This window comes from Salvia splendens, chromosome 11, assembly GCF_004379255.2.
Source record: "Salvia splendens isolate huo1 chromosome 11, SspV2, whole genome shotgun sequence".
Taxonomy (NCBI): domain Eukaryota; kingdom Viridiplantae; phylum Streptophyta; class Magnoliopsida; order Lamiales; family Lamiaceae; genus Salvia; species Salvia splendens.
The window spans coordinates 26,072,067-26,094,966 of NC_056042.1; the positions used below are offsets into that span (position 1 = coordinate 26,072,067).

At 40.1% G+C, this 22,900-nt stretch overlaps 2 protein-coding genes and 1 pseudogene across 4 annotated transcripts; all 3 read left to right on the forward strand.

Moving 5' to 3' along the window:
* The first annotated feature begins 1,836 nt into the window (after positions 1-1,836).
* Positions 1,837-6,324, forward strand: LOC121755880 (60S ribosomal protein L35-like). Of its 3 annotated transcripts, XM_042151304.1 has the most exons (4): positions 1,837-1,934; positions 2,037-2,329; positions 2,464-2,547; positions 5,858-5,992. In XM_042151304.1, the coding sequence occupies exons 1-3, from the start codon at positions 1,931-1,933 to the stop codon at positions 2,533-2,535; spliced, it is 369 nt and encodes a 122-aa protein (XP_042007238.1). In that variant the 5' UTR covers positions 1,837-1,930; the 3' UTR covers positions 2,536-2,547; positions 5,858-5,992. The 3 variants fall into 3 exon arrangements, with proteins under 3 accessions (XP_042007238.1, XP_042007236.1, XP_042007237.1); XM_042151302.1 differs by lacking the exon at positions 2,464-2,547 and having other exon boundaries at positions 5,858-6,324; XM_042151303.1 differs by lacking the exon at positions 5,858-5,992 and having other exon boundaries at positions 2,464-2,763.
* A 3,415-nt stretch (positions 6,325-9,739) lies between these two features.
* Positions 9,740-10,929, forward strand: LOC121755841 (splicing factor U2af small subunit B-like). The gene has a single exon (XM_042151253.1). It carries the CDS (start codon positions 9,854-9,856, stop codon positions 10,721-10,723), a length of 870 nt encoding a protein of 289 aa, XP_042007187.1. The 5' UTR covers positions 9,740-9,853; the 3' UTR covers positions 10,724-10,929.
* A 2,946-nt stretch (positions 10,930-13,875) lies between these two features.
* LOC121756176 lies at positions 13,876-18,840 on the forward strand (annotated as a pseudogene).
* The last annotated feature ends 4,060 nt before the right edge of the window (positions 18,841-22,900 follow it).

The window sequence follows — 22,900 nt, forward strand, 5'->3', positions numbered from 1 at the left end:
TTCACTGAAATGAAAAAAACAGATCACTAATAACATGCATCACAAACACTTCACTCTAATCACGTTTTACTTCATTGAAATGAAAAAACAGTGCACTATAAGCATGCATCACAAAAACTTCTCTCTAAGCATGAAATACTTCACTCTAAACACATTTTACTTCATTGAAATGAGAAAACAGATCACTTATAACATGCATCACAAACACTTCACTCTAACCATGAAGTACTTCACTCTAAGCACGTTTTACTTCACTGAAATGAAAAAACAGATCACTAATAGCATGGATCACAAACACTTCACTCTAACATTGGAATACTTCACTCTAAGCACGTTTTTACTTCATTGGGATGAAAAAACAGTGCACTATAAGCATGGATCACAAAGACTTCACTCTAAGCATGAAATACTTTACCCTAAGCACATTTTACTTCACTGAAATGAAAAAACAGATCATTAATAACATGCATCACAAACACTTCACTCTAGCCATGGAATACTTCACTCTAACACGTTTTACTTCACTGAAATGAAAAAACAGTGCACTGTAAGCATGAATCAGAAACACTTCACTCTAAGCATTGAATACTCCACTTTAAGCACATTTTACTTCACTGAAATGAAAAAATAGTGCATTATAAGCAAGGATCACAATCACTTCACTTTAAGCATGGAATACTTAACTTTAAGCACATTTTACTTCTCTGAAATGAAAAAATAATGCACTATAAGCATGCATCACAAACACTTCACTCAAAGCATGAAATACTTCACTCTAAACACATTTTACTTCATTGAAATAAAAAATCAGATCACTAATAACATGCATCACAAACACTTCACTCTAAGCACGTTTTACTTTACTGAAATGAAAAAACAGATCACTAATAGCATGGATCACAAACACTTCACTCTAACCTTGAAATACTTCACTCTAAGCACGTTTTTACTTCATTGAGATGAAAAAATAGTGCACTATAAGCATGGATCACAAACACTTCACTCTAAGCATGAAATACTTCACCCTTAGCATATTTTACTTCATTGAAATGAAAAAACAGATCACTTATAACATGCATCACAAACACTTCACTTTAGCCATGAAATACTTCACTCTAAGCACGTTTTACTTCACTGAAATGAAAAAAATAGTGCATTGAAATAGAAAATGAGAGAAATGTTAATAAAAAATGAGTTTGACGACGGAATGAGAGAAATCGAAATGAGAAATCTAAATCGATTGAAGAAACCAATAGAACAATTTACATTTTGAAAAATCTTTCTGATTTGAATCCATTTGTTCGACGACGGAATGAAAGAACTGGATGTTGACAACGAAGGAATGAGGCGACGGCGACTGCGCGACGGAGTGAGAAATTTGAAATTTCGAGAATAGGAGAGGAGAAGCCAGGAAGAGGAGTGATGGCGGGGAGATGAATTACGTAAATGAGAGATTGATTCAAATGGTAGTCCTAATTTTATTTGTGAAATGTCCATTATACCCCCGTCTTCTTATAGTGAAGTAAATATTTAATATAGTGAACTGATTTCTTCTCCAATTTCAAAAATCACATAGGTTAATATCAACCCTTAATTTCTTGATCTTGTGACTGAAATTTGTTCTCTAGTTAATAGACAGTTGCCCTATATCACTACTCTATATTAATATATCTTTTGTGTCATACAAATAAATACTCAATGCCAAACCCCTGCAATACATGTCATAATTTAGGTAATACTACAACAAAGTACATGTATTAAATTTTGTAAATGAGTGGGCCGTTCTAGGGATTTAGTAAGCAAAACTGTAAGATTGGGTTATATACTCCTACTATTTTGGCCCAAATCGATGAATATAATTAGGGTTTGAAACTGGTAAAGGTGAACCCTCGTCGATTCCGCCGCAGCGAAACAGAGAGAAGGTCGAGAAATGGGTGAGATTCGATCTTAGGCATCAATTTCTCAGTAAAAATACATAGATCAGCCTTTCTTTGTTAGATTTTGGTGCAAATTAAGATGGTGTTATACTTTTGCAGCTCGAATCAAGGTGCACGAGCTTCGGGTGAAGAACAAGACGGAGCTGTTAGCGCAGCTAAAGGATCTGAAAGCTGAGCTGGCGCTGCTGCGGGTGGCTAAAGTCACCGGAGGCGCTCCGAACAAGCTGTCGAAAATCAAGGTGGTGCGGCTGTCGATCGCGCAGGTGCTAACCGTTATCTCGCAGAAGCAGAAGTCCGCTCTGCGCGAAGCCTACAAAAACAAGAAGTATTTGCCCCTCGATCTCCGCCCTAAGAAGACGCGCGCTATCCGCCGCCGCCTAACAAAGCACCAGGTAATGTATTACTGCTAGTTAATTAGATGATTAATTATGCCCAATTTTGGTTGGATTTCAGTTTTGGATAAGTTGATGTGAATCAAATTACTTAAATTTACAATCCCCTTTCCGATAATTCTCATCATTTTCAGTCTTCTTTGAAGACGGAAAAGCAAAAGAAGGAAATGTACTTCCCTTTGAGGAAGTATGCCATCAAAGTGTAAACTTTGTCTGAGGTAGAAACCCCACCACCATTGGAGAAATATCAAAATTTCTGTGCAATTCAATTTTTGATTTTTTGTTTTTGGCAATTACTTCAAAGACATCATAGTGTGAATTACAGATTCTGCTCCTACTAATTTTGTGATCGAGTAACACATGTTTATTCTCTTTGCTCTGGAAACTGCTGATTCAGTTTTTCTAAATTAATATGGAAAATTGTCAATTCATCACATTTCATTGGCTTGAGGTTTCGGCCTTTGCAAATTAACCCCACTAGCAATGGAATTTTTTCCCATGATATCGTCTTTATATATATTTATAGTATATCAAAATTGTACTCCCTCCTTCCTAAGGAAGATGACCTCTCCTTCTATTTCTTCATAGTTGGGGTAAAATTTTTTAGCACGGAGTTTAAGAAATGGATGTTGAATGTGTTAAATAAATAGATAAAAAAGTAAGAGAGGGAAAAAAGTAGAGATAATAAAGTAGAAAGGAATAAAGTAAAAAGGGAATAAAGTAAGAGAAAATAAAGTAAAAAGGGAATAAAGTAAGTGAGAGAAAAAAGTTACTCCCTCCGTCCCACATAATTTGTCCCAATTTTTCATTTTGGTCTGTCCCACATAATTCGTCCCACTTCAAACTTTCCATTTATGGCAAAAAAATTATACCAATGCTAATTACAAAAAGGGATCCCAAATCACACAATTAATGCAATTAAGTGTTCAATTAGCTGTTGATTCTGTCTCCCCTATTTCGATGACCCCATTCATTTCGTCTCCCACCTTCTTCCCCTTCAATTCGCCTCTGGTGGAATTTACTCCTCCCACCGTCCCCCCCTTCAATTCGGCTACCCCATTCAATTCGCCCCCCCATTCAAGACACTTCCCACCGGCTCACCCATTCAATTCGCCTCCCAACCGTCTCCCCCATTCAATTCGGCTCACATTTCAATTTACTCCTTCCCACCGTCTATAAACCCTAGATCTACACTCATTCTCTCCTCAAATCCCACCGCCTCCACACAACTCGCCTCTTCATCCACTCCAAGTACTCGCTGTGAAAACCCTAGATCTACACGGATTCCTCCACAAATTCGATGGATGCTTATCCCGACTCTCCAACTGGTTTTTTATCGATGGATCTGGACGATCTCGTCGTCCTAGACACCCCGGATCATCTATGGGGTTCTGACTCCGCCTTCGACGTCGGAGCCCTAGTTGACACCGTTGTCTCCGAAACCCCAGCTGATCTCTTCATACCCGTTGACGTGTGGCCTTCTCACTGTGGCATCGTGTACGACGACCGTGGTTGCCCCTACTACGGGCCACCACCACCAGCCACCCCCTACGCCGGGCCACCACCACCAGCCACCCCCTACAATGGGCAACCATTCCCCTGGGCCAACGTCCAAGCTACAGCCGCCCCCATCGTGTATTCTGACTTCGAGAGGCAGATTCTTGCTATTTTGCTGCCTGAGATTTTAGATTTAATCTAAGTATGTTGTCCCTCAATTTGGTTGTGTTGTTGATTAAGTCATTGGGTTGGAGGCAGTTGTGTTTGATGTGTTTGTTTGGGTTGTAGGCTGTGGTTGTGTCATTTGGGTTGGAGGCTGTGGTTGGGTCAGTTTGGGTTGGAGGCTGTGGTTGTGTCAATTGGGTTGGAGGCTGTGGTTGTTTTGTTGGGGGGAGGGTCTTTGGTTGTTGGATTAATTGATGGTTGTATGTTGTTCCTTGTGATGTGTTGCATGCTGATACTCTATGGCCCTGTGATGATTTGCTGTGTGTTGATATTACTGATACTTTATGCATGATAAAGCCACCCCTCTAGTTAGGTTAGGAGGCTTATTTGTGAGTTCATATAAACACTAAGATCTGAGGGATTACAAAAGCCATACACTGACATTACAAAAGCCACCCCTTTACAAGATTAGGAGGCTGCCCTATGATGACAATTTTCTGAGGGATTAGGATTTTAGAAGCCACCCCTACACATGTAGGTTTGGAGGCTGTACAAAAGATGTCAAAAAACAGTTGATAGCATAAGCCACACCTAATCTTGAGGCTTACACACCCAACTGCCAAAAAATGCTTCCTAATGACTGAAATTAGAAACCTACAGCCCTACATATATGTGAGATGTCATATGCTGTGCCATCATCATTTTGCACTCTGTTGGAGGTATGCCACTATAGCCTTGACAACATGTTCTTCAACCTCTAGACTGTGTGGAAGTATGTCCATCCTTGACAACCTATCTTTGTTAATGTGTGGAGTTTTGTAGCCATTTCTTCCTTCCACTTTCAAGATCTCTGTTAAACAAGTTTGAAGAGTTAGAAACACTTTGTTGAGTGTTTGTGCATTAAGTTCTTCAAATGAGCTTTGCACATTGCTCAACAAGTCATCCACTCCCCTGGCCAGTTTGTCATCTTGTATAGACTGTATTGCTCTGAAAAAACCTAAATCCAACACATTACAATCTGGGAAATTGGCTGGTTGACAAATGATATGGAATGTGAAGCCATCTGTGTTTGCAACTGACTGAAATTCTGCATCATTATGCATGATGTGGGGTCTTGCATTGTCTTGTTGTATGAATATATCCTTGCTTATGTTATCTGGCCATTTAGCCTTGATTGTTGGTATGATCTGCATAAGGGGTGCTTATGTGAGTTCTGGATTATGAAAAGGGAACAAAAGTAGTGTACCTTTTGAATAAGGCAGTCTCTCATGACTTCCTTGTTCACTGATTGAATTGGCTTTGTCTCTAAGGTGCCCTTTGCTCTGTTCTTGGATTTTCTCTGTGCTGGCTCTTTTGTTGTGAATGGAAAGATGCCTATTTTTCCATCAAATATGACATCCCCATCTTCTCCAAAGAATGGTCTGCACACAACACACATAAACATCACCTTTGTGATAAACCGCTTTGACTTACATGACCTATATGGTTCGTCCTCATCTGGCAGCAGGTAGTATCTATCAGTAGTCTTTGTCACGAAAAAACATTTTTCATCTATGTGCACTACATTGTGCATTGTGTGGTATTTGAGCATACCATTGTGCACCTGAGGCTGAACATGAATGAGACCCCATTTCATTCTTGTTAACTTGTTTGTGGCAGTAAGTTGGGGCTTCACAACATTTGTGTGTGGCCTCAGTTCCTCTGCTTTCACTTTTCTGCCCACTGCACTCTTACTTAACTCCAGTTTGGCAGCCAACTTGCGGATGGTTGATCTTTCAAGGAATGAAAGAGCTCTTACTCTGTTTGAATCAAGCTGAATTCTATCTTTGCGCTTGAATCCTTTAACACGATCTTGTATGCTCACAGGTACTCCAAGCTGGATTTGGTGGCTGGCCTCTGCCCAGATTCTGTGCACAGTCTTCCTGCTCACTCCAAAGTCCTTTGCTGTCTTTACAAAACCTCCATATGCTACTTTACCTTCATGGCTCAGTTGTAGCAGCCTTTGAGCTATCAGATTTTTGGTGTCCACTCCTACAATGCGCGAGTTTTTGTCGCCGGTGATATCTCCGGCACTGCCTCCAGCAGCATACTCCATTGCCCAATGAAGAAAATTTTCTGAGGGCAATACTTCTATAAATCTAATTTTGTTTAGTAGGTATGCCTTTGTAGCTACTGATAGTTGGCCATACCCTACTACATTCCCTCCAAAAAAAATTTGTTTAAGTTTAGTTTGATTTGAGATTTCCCTCCAAGAAGTTGTAATCATCATTAGACACTCATTGAGAATTTGTAGTGTGTGGAGTTTAATAGAAGAGGCAATTTGGTTTGAAAAAGCAGTGAATGTTTATAATCTGGAGCATTGTCCATTGAGGACTTTGAATTTCATTTTATGCACACTAAAACACTAATTACAATTAACAAAACTGAATTTTCCAAATTTAATTATCCTCAATTCATCACTAATGCAAGATATTCATCAAAATATAATATAAATAAACAAGGTGAGACCCACTTTTCCCTACATACCTTCATTTAAATCAAAGTCAAACAACATTTCTTAAAACCCGTGCCCAGTCAAACTGACCCGAATTATGTGGGACGGAGGGAGTACTAAATAGGGAAATGACTTAATTATGAGAAAATTTTTCAAAATGGAAAAATGACTCAACTATGGAGAAACGGAGGGAGTAGTTTTTAGTAATGAGTTATCTTGGTTGAGACAAATAAGAAAGAAAAGTGGGTCATTTCAACGAGGGAGTAAATATTAGTAGTTCGGAGTAGACTAAAGGCCCATTTTGGTCCTTAACATATTGCGATTTTTTAAATTTTGGTCCAAAATATTGTCTTTTGAATTATTCGATCCCTCACAAATAAAAACGAGTCACATTTGGTCCATTTTGGACGGTTCCGTTAAAATTTGACGGAAACCCTAAAATTTGACCTAAACCTCACGAGGAGGCATTCGGCGCCGCCGATCTCGATGAAGATCAGCCCCTCTAACGAGGAATTGCGGGGTGAGGGTGGAGTTAGGGTTGGGGGGGTGGGGGGTGTAGTCGGAGACATAAGCTGAGCCCGGTGACGTGCGAGGTATGGCGGGGGTGTAGAAGAAGTTGCAGGCGACGCCGTGGGGGGCGGAGGAGCAGAGGTTGTCGTGGAAGAGGCGGCGCCAGGGGGTGCCTGGGCTGACGGAGTTGAGGATGCGGTCGAATTGCCTGCCCTTGCACGTCGCCGTCCACTCGAGGACGATTTTGGCGGAGCTTGGGGTGGGACAGTGTGGCGACGGTGTGTAGGTGGCGAGGATCGGCGGCTGGCCATAGGTGAAGGAGAAATCGTGTTGGAGAAGGAGGTAGGAGCATGGTGCGGGGGTGTAGTCGGAGACATAAGCTGAGCTCGGTGACGTGCGAGGTATGGCGGGAGTGTAGAAGAAGTTGCAGACGACGCCGTGGGGGGCGGGGGAGCAGAGGTCGTCGGGGAAGAGGCGGCGCCAGGGAGTGATTGGGCTGACGGAGTTGAGGATGCGGTCGAATTGCCTGCCCTTGCACGTCGCCGTCCACTCGAGGACGATTTTGGCTGAGCTTGGGGTGGGGCAGTGTGGCGGCGGTGTGTAGGTGGCGAGGACAGGCGGCCGGCCGTAGGTGAAGGAGAAATCGTGTTGGAGAAGGAGGTAGGAGCATGGTGCGGTGGCAGTGAGCTGGATTGGTTTGGTGAGGGAGGAGGAGGACCGAAGGTGATGGTACGGTGGAGCTTGGCGGCGGAGATGTTGGAGGGGGGAATTTCCGTCAAAAATTTGACGGAACCGTCCAAAATGGACCAAATGTGACCCGTTTTTATTTGTAAGGACCGAATAATTCAAAAAATCATGTTTTGGACCAAAATAAAAAAAATCCAATATGTTAAGGACCAAAATTGGCGTTTAGTCTTCGGAGTAATAGTTTAAGTTGAGGCATTGCTCTCAATGGAAAGGGTGCCCAGCCCTCTGAGTTCAGTTCAAACATGGTGGCGGTGCTGCCCTCCGCCGCTGTAAATGAGCACAGTAGTGGAGCTAGATGGGGTTGGCCGATCCCCACCAATTGCTGGGAAACGCCCTCCAATGGCCGCTGACCCACAGTCTCTCCACCTCAGCTTCCATTCTCAACCTCAACCTCTCGGAGGGTGCCTGAAGAGAAGGATTTAGTTTCCTACAATTTTCTATTGACTGGGCTTTAGAAACTGGCAATTCATCTTTTATTCCTGATTAATTGAAAGCCATATGATAATGAAATTTTTACTATTTTTCCCACAATGAAATATTGCAATTTGAAGTGCCACCAAGTTGACGCACAATTTTAATGAAATTTTTGTAATTTTTTTATATATTCAGGGGTAATACAAGTACTTTTCAGTATTATATCAAACGTCATATTAAATTTTCACAATTTTACAATGCCAATTTTATACTTACTCCCTTAGTCCTTTCGTCCACCATTATAAGGTCTGACAAGGCCACATTTGATCCGAGAGTTTTAAGAAATGGATAAAAGGTTGAAAGGTGGTTTTACTTTTATACTCCATCCGTCCCATAAGAATATGCACTCTTTTATTTTTAATCGTACTACAAAAATATTCACTTTTTAATTTTGGAAACTCTTTTATCTCTAATGAGGTGAGACCCATTCCCCATTATCACTCCTTTAATTATTTTTTCTCTCCACCTCTCTCTTACTTTACCAATTTTGCATTAAAACTCGTGCTGAACTCAAAGTGCATATTCTTTGGAGACGGATGAAGTATTAATTTTATAAAGAAATGTGAGTGGGATAAAATTAGTAGAATATAAGGTTCATTACTAAAAATAGTACTCCCTCCGAGAGTATCACAATTTTACAATGCAAATTTTCTTTCTAATTTTAAAAATAAAGTTAAATTGGCAACATTAATTTGTAATTCAGTTAAATACAAATAATCTAAAGAATTATTTAGGTAGTGACGTTAATTATTAAATATAAAAAATAAAAATTGGAGAATGGATACAGCTCAGTTAGAGCATGCGCAGCGGTGGACGGACGGCGTTCGTCCGTCCGTGCCGCTGGCACGGACAAGCTCCACCGCCGCTGGCACGGCGCTGCTCGCTACGAAGAGCACGTCTGTGCCAGCGAGCAGGTGACGTGGCGGCACGCGATTGGGCAACGACATAGCCGTTGCCTTTGAAATTTTTTTTATTAAAAATCGGTTTTTAATTAAAAAAACCGATAAAAAATATAAAAAAAATTCACTTCCTAGAAAAATATATCCGTTTATTACCGTTTTTTACCACTTTTTAATTTTTTTTATTTTTTTCCCCAATAATACACATTTTCATCTATAAATACCCCCACTGGCCACTTTCACACCCAAAAATTCACACCAAACTACACAATTCTCATCTTCATTCTCCCCTATCCATTCTCATCTTCATTCTCTCATCTTCACACCCAATTATGTAATTTTTAATTTTTAGGATTTTAATTATGTATTTTTTATTTTATTTGTAATTTGTAATATTTATTGTAGTTTTTTAATGAATTTTAATATTATTGAAATGTTTTTGTTTAATTGAATTTTAAATTGAATTGTGCTCGTCTTTGCGGAAGAGCACAGCTGTGGGTGTTGTGCTCTTGCGAGAGAGCATGCAGGAATAGTGGCGTCGGGCCCACAACCATGCTTGCTGGCAAGAGCACTACATAAAATGCAATTTAATTCTATATTCCCACTTAAATCAGATGTCTAGGGTTTCTTCAATCTTTCTCAAACCCTAACAAATTCAATCATTCTCCGCTCGGTTTCAATCGATCTCCATTAATCCGCTCTCCAATTCGTCTATCGAGCTCTTCGATCCGCACAATAATGGCGGAGCACTTGGCCTCCATTTTCGGCACCGAGAAAGACCGCGTCAACTGCCCGTTCTACTTCAAAATCGGCGCCTGCCGCCACGGCGACCGGTGCTCCCGCCTCCACAACCGCCCCACCATTTCTCCGACGCTGCTGCTGTCCAACATGTACCAGCGCCCCGACATGATAACCCCCGGCGTCGACGCCCAAGGCCAGCCGATCGACCCCGACAAGATCCAGGAGCATTTCGAGGATTTCTACGAGGACATTTACGAGGAGCTCAGCAAATTCGGCGAAATCGAGAGCCTCAATGTCTGCGACAACCTCGCCGACCACATGATTGGAAATGTCTACGTCCTGTTCAAGGAGGAGGACCAGGCGGCGGCTGCGCTCAACGCCTTGCAGGGTAGGTTCTACTCTGGCCGTCCGATTATCGCCGATTTCTCGCCGGTTACTGATTTTCGCGAGGCCACATGCCGGCAGTATGAGGAGAACAGCTGTAACCGTGGCGGCTACTGCAATTTTATGCATGTGAAGATGATCGGTAGGGAGCTGAGGAGGAAGCTGTATGGTACTCGCCATGGCAAATTTTGGGGGACTCGGAGCCGTAGCAGGAGTGCGAGCCCCCCTAAGCGTGAGAGGGAGAAAGACAGGGACAGGGACAGGGACAGGGAAAGAGAAGGGGATTATGATAGGCGGGATCACCACCGTGGTAGTGGGAGGAGGAGTGGTGGAGATGACAGGCATGGTGGTAGGTATGGGAGTGAGAGGAGAAGGCATGGAGGGAGTCCGAGGAGGAGCAGGAGTCCAGTGAGGGAAGGGAGCGAGGAGCGTAGAGCTAGAATTGAGCAGTGGAATCGGGAGAGGGAGGAGAAGGGGCAGTGATGCCGTTGGGTTTGTTGTATTTGTTTATACTCTTTTGGTGTTGCGTACTATAATTTTCGTGTTGCTATGTCTTGGTAGTTTGATTAGTTCGACAGTATACATGCAACTATAACCTAGAATTATGTTTCTTTTTTCCGTGGGATTATGGTTGGGGATCAGATTGTATCACAGTCAACATTCTAGTTTATCAAGACTGAATTTCGTCACACTTTGGTACCTGGTATTGGTGGTTGTTTCCGTGAGGTCTTAATGTGATGTTCCTCATTGCTCTCTCTAGCTCGTTCTCCTGGTTATTATTGGTTATCCAATTTTCCAGTCCTAACCCCTTATATGCTAATCACAGCAGATATCTTCCATATTCAAGTTGTTATTTCTTCTTGTGCCGTGCAGGATACTCAAATTAGAATATTTTAAGACATCTGATTGTGTGGTGAAAACTTCATTAGCTTGAAATCGTGTAATGTGTGGTGAATAAAGATGTAGAGGATGCAATAGCTTAATCATGATTTTTTGCATTAAATCAAGTTTAGTTATTCTTACGAGCTTATTGATTGACCAACTAACTCTGAAATGGGTGCACCTTTCCTTATATATTACAGAAATTTTGATGTGAGCTCTGGCTGAACAATCTGTAATCCATGTGTTCTCCATTTCATACCAAATTTCAGTGCCATGTGTTATTACTCGTAATATAGTACTCTATTAGGATTTTCTTGTGTGTGCGTGCGTGCGTGTTTGTATTTTGTTTTGTTTAGCACATCTTTCAACAGTAACTGTTCCATATTAGGCCTAGCATCTATGGTTTCAACTTTCAATGAAGTCAAGTAATCAAGCTCTTCAAAACTTGTGTTAAGTGTATTGCTCTTTATGGACATAACGAGGATTGTTGTGTTAACCTGTCTATCCAAGTTGCATGTCTATATGTTCTACATGCTGTATTCATTTGTCCTATTTAAGAGTTTGGGGTCAGTTATACCTTTGGAAAATAATAAATTGATCTAGATTGTGCATAAGGGAAGGACAAGTATCTAAATTATGCAGTTTAGAGGCTTGATACTGAAAGAGCAATCACATTTGTCCAATATATCAATTAATCAGCAATGTGCCACATTCATTTATTAGCATGGTGCACAACCCTATCCATGATGAATTAGTAAAAGAAGCGTTTAAGTTTTTGTGTTTAAGTCTTCTTTTTCTCATTTCATGTAGCGTATAGTAGTTGGGCAGCCGTGTTAGTACATTCTTCTGCTCTCTCTGCTCATGGCACGTGTTTTCTTTTCTCATTGCTATGTATTCTTGGTTTATCTAATTAGACAGTATCTGTGCACCAATAACATAGGCTTATGTTTTATTTTGCTGTGGGATTAACTTGTGTAGTTATTATTAGCATTCTTGCTGTTGAAAACGAAACACATCAGATAACTTTTTGGCTGCCAAGGAATTAAACTTGTGTTGCTATAGTAGACAGTTTCATGCCATGTCTTTCTTTTTGGGGTGCTATGTTTTGTTAGTTTACCAGGTTAGACACTAAACATGGCATTGCATTTCCTTTTATGTGGGATTATGATTGGGGGATTAGCTCATATAACCATTAATATACTGTATTGGTTCTTTGCATCTATATTATAGTACTTACTCCCTCCGTCCCACTCAAGATGTCCACATTCTTGAGTGGCACGGGATTTTAGGAGGAGTTGTTAGGTGTAGTAAGTGAAGAGAAAAAAGTAGTTGAATAATTTAATAAGGAGAGATGAGAGAGATTTATTTCTAAGTATAGAAAGCGGACATCTTGAGTGGGAGACGGAGGGAGTACTATGTTTATATTATTAATATGCTTCAGATATCACGATAGAGTATATCTATACTGTCCCGGTCTTCTAATGAAATCTTTGGTTTACTATGTCTTGCAAAAAGCTAATTTAGAGTGTATTTGACATAGAAATCTTACCACGTAGACGACAATGATGTCTACAATTAAACAAGGTGAATTGTGACAGCGGCGAAAATGAGGGAGCGCATAGGGCTGCGGCGGCAGCCTTGCAGGTAAAGGAGGTTGGCTGCAACTAGGATACCTCACAGGCGAATGAGAAACGGTCATAAGCGACGCCACCTTCTTGCACGCGCTCATGGGAGGAAGACCCAGTGGCGTGGTGAAGGGAGACAGGGACTTACAATTGATCTCCTTCCAAATTTGAAGGAAGGATAGAGTTTGAGACGACAACTAGGGGCAAATTGTAGAGATGGTGTCATCATTCGATGATAAAGTACGTCCTGAAGTTGATAACCTTATCTACTTTTTCGGCAGTGAGCTTGAGATGCTCGGCGTAGTACAGTCCATACGTCAGTGGCACGACTATGAGTAGGCTGCAAAGGCCTAGTAGCCACCGGAAGAGAAGGAGAGAGGGAGACATTAGGGTTTGCGAGAGTAGAGACTAGAGACTGAATGTTGAGACAATTGTTGAAAATAGAAAAATGGTGTATTTTTATTTGAAAATTCAAAAGTATTTTTTTGAAATTAAGTTAGTGATCAAGTTTTTATTTCTACTTTCCATTTTGTCAATCTGGATTTGAAGTAGTATATCTCAATAAGTAAAATCTACTTAACAAAATTTGTAAAGTACTAATAAGACAACAATAGTTCTAAGGAGGGAAAGATGAGTGGGGTGGTATGTGGCGAGGGACTAAATCCGAATGAGATATTCTGCTCAAACTTTATGTCTGAATATCTTATTCCACCGTTGAATGAAATTTGTTACTCCACCCCGTTTCCTAAAATATGAACTTTTGAAACGCAATACATTTTAATACTACAAAATTGATAAAATAAGAGAGATGGAACGAAAAAGTGTGTTAGTGAAAAATGAGTAACACCTCGTAGAGAGAAATAAGTTCCCTAAAATGAAAAGTCTCTATTTTTAGAAAATAGGCCATAATGAAAATAGTTTTTATTTTTAGGAAAAATATGAAATATAAAATAAAAAAACATTTATTGAAAAATTTTAAAATATATTACTTGTATTTGAAACTTTTATTTAATAATGAAAATTATTGTCACTAATAATTATAATTAAAATAAAGTAAATCATACTAGTAATATTATTAAAATGTAAATTATTACAGGTTGGTTGGTAGTTGTATATTGAAACGGAGATATTAAGAAGAAGAAAAGCAGGATGCTGGTTTTGGAGAAATGGGCGGTGATTATAGATTAGCGAGAGAACTTTCGGATCTGCAGCAGCTCCGAACCCTCTACAAACCTCAACTCCCGCCCTGCCTTCAGGTCTCTCTCTCTCTCAACATAAACATTTCAAGCTTAGTTTCGTTGCTTTTAGCCTTTTACTATATACTTACTTGATTTTAGTTGAATTCACTTGTTCAGAACTAGAAAAGGTTCTATTGTGAAGTTTACAAGCTCACCTTTAGTGAAAGATATCCTATATTTTGGATTGGCTGCATATTTAGGCTGTTGCAGTGTGCTACTTATTTTTAAGATTTTGTATCAGAACACGAATGATTTGGTTAATTAGTTTACAAACCTAGTAAAGGAGTGTAGCTTGTGGGGGAAGAACAAAGTGTTAATCGTGCGAAGCATGGGGAAACACTAGTATTGAATACCGATATTGTGTGTCTCATGTCTATATGTATCCTTGCAACATGTGATTGCATTGGACAGGGAACTACGGTTCGTGTAGAGTTTGGTGATGCAACCATAGCTGCAGACCCCTCAGGTGCTCACACCATAAAAGGTCTTTTCCTCATACTTATGGTCAACGTTTAGCACACTTCCTCAGAGCTACAGCTAAGGTTCCTGATGCTCAATTTATTACTGATCATCCTGCAGTTAGGTATATTATCCATTGCCACAGAATTTAGATTGCATTTCACTTACGTTGAAGTAAATTTGGTTGTACTCTGTTAAAATTTAATTACCACTGAGTTAACTTCTGCGTATCTTGTCACAGGGTAGGAGTGGTGTTTTGTGGGAGGCAATCTCCTGGAGGACATAATGTTATTTGGGGCCTTTTTGATTCTCTAAAAGTGCACAACCCGAAAAGTGTGTTGCTTGGTTTTTTGGGTGAGGAGTCTACTCTTTGTCTTCGATACATGGTGCTCCTGTTTTCCCTGTTCACTCTCTTGCCTATACAAAACTCCGTACTATTATTAGTTTATACTGGGACTTCAATTTTTTGAGTTATTATGATTCTGATTGCTCAATCAACTAGTTAGTCATAATAATACACTTCTTATCCTTCCTCGAGTCTTGCTCCATTGTTCCCTTTTCAATGAATAGTAGTATATTGAAGCCTTGCACATATTTTCCAGGTGGTTCTGAAGGTTTATTTGCTCAAAAAACTTTAGAGATCAGTGATGAGATTCTTGCAACCTACAAAAACCAAGGTACATCTGACATGCAAGTTAAACTTTAGGAAATCTGACTTGTTAGTTGAATTCTCAGATCACTTATTCTATTTGACATTGTACTGTAAAGGTGGTTATGATTTGCTGGGACGGACTAAAGATCAAATTAGAACAACAGAACAAGTCAATGCAGCACTTAATGCATGCACAACTTTGAAGCTGGATGCTCTTGTCATTATTGGGGGTATGTTTTTCCTCCCATCTTTCCATGATGTATTTTATTCAGTTTCTTGACTTTTTTTTCTTTTGCATGTGAAGGTGTGACATCAAACACAGATGCTGCCCGACTTGCACAAATCTTTGCAGAAAGGAAGTGCTTGACAAAGGTATACGACGTGGCACTTGTGCTTCACCAAGCATATTGCTTGTAATTGTTGCTTTTACTTTTTTAACCATGCCTCATAATCTCATCATCCTGAACTATTTTTTGCACCTAGTTTCTACTCCCAACTGTGCAGTTTGTTCAATTTTGACTTTATTTGTCCTATTCTGAACGTAGCTAAACTTTGCAGGTTGTTGGTATTCCTGTTACTCTAAATGGAGATCTTAAGAACCATTTTGTTGAGACAAGTGTAGGTTTTGACACAATTTGTAAGGTAATGATTTCTATTCCAGATTTCTGAAGCCTGTGTTGTTGTGGTTGATAATGCGATTGCAATAGTAGTTTGTTTTATATTATTTCCTTGTTTCCTTTTAACATACAAGCCATTTATGTGTCTTTTGTTTTGCCTCTATGTCTTTGATCTTGTTGAATTATTTTGACACCCTCTCTGTCTATATAGGCTCTTGACTCACCCTCTCTTCAAAAATTTAATAAAATTTTAACAAAAGGCATAATCAATAAATTCAATTCTATAAGCAAATGAAAGGATTGTAAGTCTTGTTTACTTTTTTTTAGGTTAATTCCCAGCTGATCAGCAATGTATGCACTGATGCACTCTCCGCAGAGAAGGTAAGCAATTTATTTCATGTAATTGTTCATTTTATTGCTAGAGATCCTTCAGGACATTACTTGCTTGTCTTCACTTGTGACTGAACTAATTTTTGGGACTTATTCTTATCCACTTGAAAAATTCCAATATATGGTGCATATTTTAACATCAAGTACTATTTTCTTACAAACTTTTATGAATTTTTATGTCTTTTCCATGCAGTATTATTATTTCATAAGACTCATGGGAAGAAAGGCATCTCAAGTTGCATTAGAATGCACTCTTCAGTCTCATCCCAATATGGTTTGTACTGAAAATCATTTCACTTATCAATTCATTGGAAATTTACTATTATAAGGATGTATGATTCCTTTGTCTCTTAGAAAGGTTTGATAATGTAATACAGGTAATTCTTGCTGAAGAGGTGGATGCATCTAAGCTTACACTTTTTGACATCACAAAAAAATTATGCGATGCTGTTCAAGCAAGGGCTGAACAAGGTCCATCAAGAGCTTTCGTTGGTTTTTCAGTGTTTGCAGCAACTAATCCTTCCTAAAAGTTCAAACTTTTCTTTTCAGATAAATACCATGGTGTGGTTCTATTGCCTGAGGGGCTCATAGAAAGTATTCCTGAAGTATATGCTCTGCTGCAGGTAAACTAATTTTTACTTAAAATAGAAATAGTGCAAGTAGTTTAGGATGGTCCGAAAAAGAAAAGTGCAAGTAGCATAGGACGAAGGGAGTACTTTTTATATGTTAATAATATGTTTATTTAGTTATTTATCAACCGCCATATCTGCCATGCCGGCCGCCATAACCCCTGTGGCAGTTTTTTGATCAGCCGCCGTATGCCATTGGCAACATCGTCTTTTATTCTGAGTTGATAACTTGATATGGATATGAAGTCATTGTGCATCTGTAATAATTTGGCACCTCTCCAGGAAATTCATGGTTTACTCAGGAAAGGTGTCTCTGCTGACAATATTTCTGGTCAACTGTCACCTTGGGCTTCTGCATTGTTCGAATTCCTGCCTCCTTTTATTCGGAATCAGGTACTTGAGGAATATTTTGCAGATCTAAAATAATATATTTGCATATTTTTCTTATGTAGAAGTTAATTTTGTGCTATAGCTCCTTCTTCACCCAGAATCAGATGACTCTGCACAACTCTCTCAGGTACCGGAAACAATATAGAGTAGAGATGTATATTTTTATCTTTAAGCAAACTGTTTGCATATCGACTGATTTTGCTTTCACCTTGACAGATTGAGACGGAAAAGCTTTTAGCTCATCTTGTTGAAATAGAAATGAACAAACGGCAGGTAACTAACCATGCATGCTTTTGTTTTATATTCACAACCGTATTCCAAAACTCAAGTTAACTCAAGATTTTGGAATTGTTAGTGAATGTTGCTTCTTCATGCTATAAAGGTATTCCTATTGTTTGTGTGAAGACTGGATTTGGAGATTTTCTACTCATTTGTTTCTTTTGGTAATTGACGCTATAGAAAGAAGCTTTAAATGGATTTGGCATTTTTTTTCTGCATGTTCTTGCAGGAAGAAGGAACCTACAAGGGGAAGAAATTCAATGCAATTTGCCATTTCTTTGGTTATCAAGCTCGCGGATCACTGCCTTCCAAATTTGATTGTGACTATGCTTATGTAAGTTATAGTTTCAATTCTGTGTAAGGCCAACTTCACGGGCTCTGATGATTGCTTCTCTGCCCGATATGGTCTCTTTGTACACTTTCAGTCTCCCAATGTATGTTTGATAGCGCGGAGTTACTATATAGCAATATTGTTATTGTAGGTTCTTGGCCATATCGGCTATCACATAATTGCTGCGGGGTTGAATGGTTATATGGCAACTGTTAACAACTTGAAGAACCCTGTGAATAAGTGGCGGTGTGGCGCTGCTCCCATCACTGTACAATCTCTATCCCTGTAAAAATTTGCTCTTACATTGTAAAGATATACTAGTAAGAAAGTTCTGATAACACCTCTCAGGCTATGATGACCGTCAGGCGGTATGGTAACAACCCTTCAATCCTCAGACAGCCAGCCCTCCGTCCTGCAACTGTTGATTTGAAGGGCAAGGCCTACGAGTACGCCTTATTCGCCTCTCTCTCGTGTCCTTACTCATGGCAAGAAACATGACATGGATGCTTGATATTTGTTTGGCAGCTTGCTGAGACAGAATGCAACCAAGTTCTTGATGGACGACGTGTACAGAAACCCTGGCCCCCTCCAGTTCGAAGGTGCTGGTGCTGGTGCTGATGCTAGGCCCGTGATCCTCTGCGTTGAAGATCAGGATTACATGGGACGCATCAAGGAGCTGCAAGAATACCTTGAGAAGGTATAAGTAATAATCGTGATCCTCGTACTTTTATTTTTTGTGCGCATATTATGAACATTGGAGTTGGCCTTTGATGTTACAGGTGCGATCCATAGTTAAACCATGGCTGCTGTTACCGACATTCTCTCGGTAATGGCCTCTCTTTCCAGTTCTTAGCAGAATCACACTTTACAGTGTTATGTTACAACAGCAACATTATCTCTCTCTGGATTTGTGGTTTGTAGTAGTATTTCCTAATCAGAATAAATTAACATACGAATCCAGTTTTGGGTTAATGGTGCGGACTTTCCTTTTTTTGCTTTGTCTGTGACCTTTAATTGTGAGTAGCAAATGACCAAATAAACCACATTGTGGCTGGGTTTATGTAGCGTAAAATAATACTATCAGTGTCATGTGATTCTGTTTTGTAAATAAAATTAGCAGTGCAAATCTTAGAGCATCCACATCGCCATCTCGATGCGGGCTCGGAGTCGTCTCGGCGAGACGAGCCAGCATTGAGATAGCGATGCAGCCCTTCCGTCGCGTTGCGTGTCCCTCCGCTTCGATGAAGCTAGCGAGCTATAGCGCGAGGCGTGACGTCCACTCGCCCGCCCGCGAGTGGACGTCGTCATGCTGACGCAATAAATATTTTTTTTAAAAAAATTGATTTTTCGGAAAAAAAAATATTACATTTTTAAAATGGTAATATTACCGTTTGAATTTAAATTTTTTAAATTATTTTTTCTTTTTTTATTCTATAAATACTCCCACAATTTGCAGATGTTTGGCAGTCGGTCAAAGAGCTTGATAGGTGGGCTGGCGGTGTTCAGTCCAATACGGGTTCGACCTCGAAACGCACAAAGCACACTGCGGGTGGCCAATACTCGTCTAGTGAGGGCGGGGAAGGCAACGCCTCACAAGAGGTTGAGTTCCCGACATCCGATGCAGGGGGCTCCTCCGGTACACGATGTCGGCCGCAAGGGAACAAGGCGGCGAAGGCGGCTAGAGCACGCGCAGGGAGGGGCCGAGGCGAATCAAGCCAGGCGGACTCCCAAGGCACGCCGCCGCCCTCCCTAATGTCCATATACTTCACCGCCACGATGGATGACACTTCCCGCATGACGCCTGACCAATATCAAGCTCATTTTGCCGGCATTGCGTATTTGGCAAGACAACTTGGTATTCCGCCTCAAACGGGTGCACCGCCACCGCCTTCGGGGAATGATTTGCCGGAGGAGTAGTTTTTATAATTTAAGCGTGCAATTTTTAATTTCTAGTATTTTAAATTATGTTATTTTAAGATTTTAAATATGTGTTTTTTTAGGATTTTAAATTATAATTTTCTTTTATTTAATGAAGTGTGTTTTTATTAATTGAATTTGTTGGAAATACAAATAAAAAATAAAATCGAATGAATAGTTAAAGGATGAGATGGTTAAGAGATGGATGGTTGCAGATGTTGTTTCTTAGTTAAAAAATGAGGTAAAAATTACAGTGAGACACATGAATAGTTAAGGATGAGACGGTATTTAGAATGGCCTAGTCTGAAAATATAAATGAATTTTTAATAAAAAATATTGTATCGTACTACTATTTATAAATTTTTCTTGCATGGCTAACCATCTGAAAATCATTTACAACCGCGTGCTGACTGAAAGTCTACCATCTAGTGTAGTAAATGTAGAAGGATTTGTTTGTTTAATTTATATATTTCCTTTTATTCTAAATTACTTCAGTCATATTCTATTTTGGAATATCTCAAATTAATTGAGTCATTTTAATTTTTCTAAATAAAATAAAATAATTAATGTTAACACTTACTATTTTGTTCTTTATCCTATTTAACTCATATTTTTTTATCTCTATTTAATCTACTAAATAGGAGTTTTTTTTTTAATTTTCATGTACAAAAGAATGCCCCAACTAAAATGCAACGGGAATATTATTTTCATGAACTATCAACAATAACAATAAAAAAAAATCATGTGATGAAATAATTTTCTTTTTATATACTACTAGTATTTAGAAAATAAGAGTTAGTACTCCCTCCGTTTTGCCATAGTTGAGCCATTTTACCATTTCGGGAAGTTTCTTCATAGTTGAGTCGTTTCCAAAAAAGGAAATAATTAGCAGATTTAATGGTGATTTATGCATTTTCCTTAACTACCTAATTACACTTAATTAGTGTAATTAAATTGAGAAAACAAATCCCCTCTTTTGTCTCGCTCATTATACGCGTCTGCTTTCTCTCTCTCATCTAAACTACTCTTCCTTCTCTCTTCCCATATTCTGAAACCCTAGATCCGCCGCCTTCATCCTCGCTCATTTCGCGGACCACAAAATGGACCGATCGCACTACCCCGATGGCGATGGATGGATTAACCCTCGCATCACCCGCATTCCAGCCGGGTCGCGCGGTAGAGGGTTGATTTCGTCCGGTTCCCGCAAAAGAGGTCGTATCTCGGTGAGTTCCCGGGGGAGAGGTCGTATTTTGAGCAATTCCCGCCGTAGATCTCGACAATCAGGCCGAGATGATGAAGGGTTAATCCACCATCTATTCTCGTTCATCTGCCGTTCCCACATCGGCGAACTCGCCGGGACTCAGGTCGTTCCCACATCGGTGAAGGCCCCTCCCCTGATCGGAGGCCTTGGTGGTGATGTCGACGGCTCCCGAACTCCGGCCGGTTGCATAATTGTAGGTGAAGGCAGCGCCTCCCCGACTGGTGGCGTACCTGGCGGTGAAGGCCGCGCCACCCTGACCGGAGGTCTTGCTGGTGGTGAAGGCGACACCTCACCGACTGGTGGCGTACCTGGAGGTGAAGGCAGCGCCTCCCCGACCGGAGGTCTTGCTGGTGGTGAAGGCGACGCCATCTATGAGGTGACTGACAGCCCGGTAATGTCTGATGAAGAGTTTGTAAGGCGATATGTCATCACCGGGGCTGACAAGGAAGCATGGGAGAGAAACAAGGCCGAGGCAGAAAGGGAGGTGAAGGCACTCTTCGGTGAAAATTGCTTGGATCCGTAATATTGGTGAGATCTTTCTGTATGCTTACTTTAGGGTTTTAGGTTGTCATTTGTGTTTTGATATGCGATCGTTTGTTATGTTTGTGTGATCCGTGATATGTACTCTAATTGAATGGGTTGTCTTTGGTTGGTGATGGAGCTGTTGATGTTGTGAATTTGGTTGGTGATGGTTCTGGGGTGGTTTTGATGTTGTGATTTTGGTGGTGATGGTGCTGTTGATGTTGTGCTGTTGTGAATGTGGCTGGTGATGAATTGTTTGCACAGTTACATGCATTTAGATAAACATAATCCATGATTTCTGCACAGTTACAACATTGTACAAACACAAAATGCATCATTTCAGCCTATTGACTGCCTATTCAAAACACTAGCATGATATGTGCATTCACGGAATGCATCATTCATGCACAAAGGCAGCCTATCCAAAAAACACAAAAGCTTCTTCTATACCTTCATAATCCTAATGACTGAGCAATCAGCTCCAATCTCTCGTTGCTCCTTTGGTCCCGCAGATAAGCAATTGCTTGCATAGCCAGCTCCACTGGAACTTCTAATCCATTGGAAGTTGATTAGTCCTCCTTAAATGTGCTTTCCCTAGCTGTTATGCCCCTGGACTTTCATGATTTCCATGAAACAGCCTTGAAGACTTAGGAAAACATTGTCCAAAGTCTGTGGCTGTAATTCATTGAATGATTGCACCACTGCATTAACTAGATCATCCACATTTTTGCATGCAGTCTGAGTTTGCAGTGATTGTATTGCTCGGAACCAACCCAAATCATTGACATTAGTGTCAGGTGAGTTAGGTGGTTGTTGCACAAGTGATATTGAGAAACCACTTTGTTGTGCAGCTTCTTTGAAAGTTGGATCATTGTCTTTGATGTGTGGTCTTGCATTGTCTTGTTGTATCTTGAGAACTTTAGTTGCCCCATCAGGCCACTTGGCTATGATGGCAGGTAATATCTGTTCCCAACAAGGAGCCATGCATGAAATCATCATTTGCACAACATTACAAAGCTTCAGAACTAGTGTATCATGAGTATGTAGATACACTAGTATGTAATGGCTGATGTGCACACATTTATTGCATTACAGAGATGCAAACATTACCTCATTTGCACAACATTACAAAGCTTCATTACTAGTGTATCATGAGTATGTAGATACACTAGTATGTAATGGCTGATGTGCACGCATTAATTGCATTAAAGAGATGCAAACATTACCTTGTTGATCAAGCAGTCCCTAGTCACATCTTTTGTGATACTCTCTATGGATTTTGTCTCCAAAGTGCCTGCCATTCTGTTCTTGCTTGACCTTTTGGCAGGAACTTGTTTGGTAAATGGAAAAATTCCAATTTTTCCATCAAACAAGACTTCACCATTAACACCAAACAAGGGCCTACAAACCGCACACATGAACATAATTTTTGATATGAACTGCTTATTTTTACATGTTCTATGAGGTT

What these genes read in the sequence shown, in the direction of transcription:
- LOC121755841 (XM_042151253.1), top strand. Translation starts at nt 9,854, where the DNA reads ATGGCGGAGCACTTGGCCTCCATTTTCGGCACCGAGAAAGACCGCGTC.
- LOC121755880 (XM_042151302.1), top strand. An exon ending in GCCGCCTAACAAAGCACCAG is followed by an intron (nt 2,330 to 5,857) that starts GTAATGTATTAC and finishes GTATGCTCACAG; the next exon opens with GTACTCCAAGCTGGATTTGG.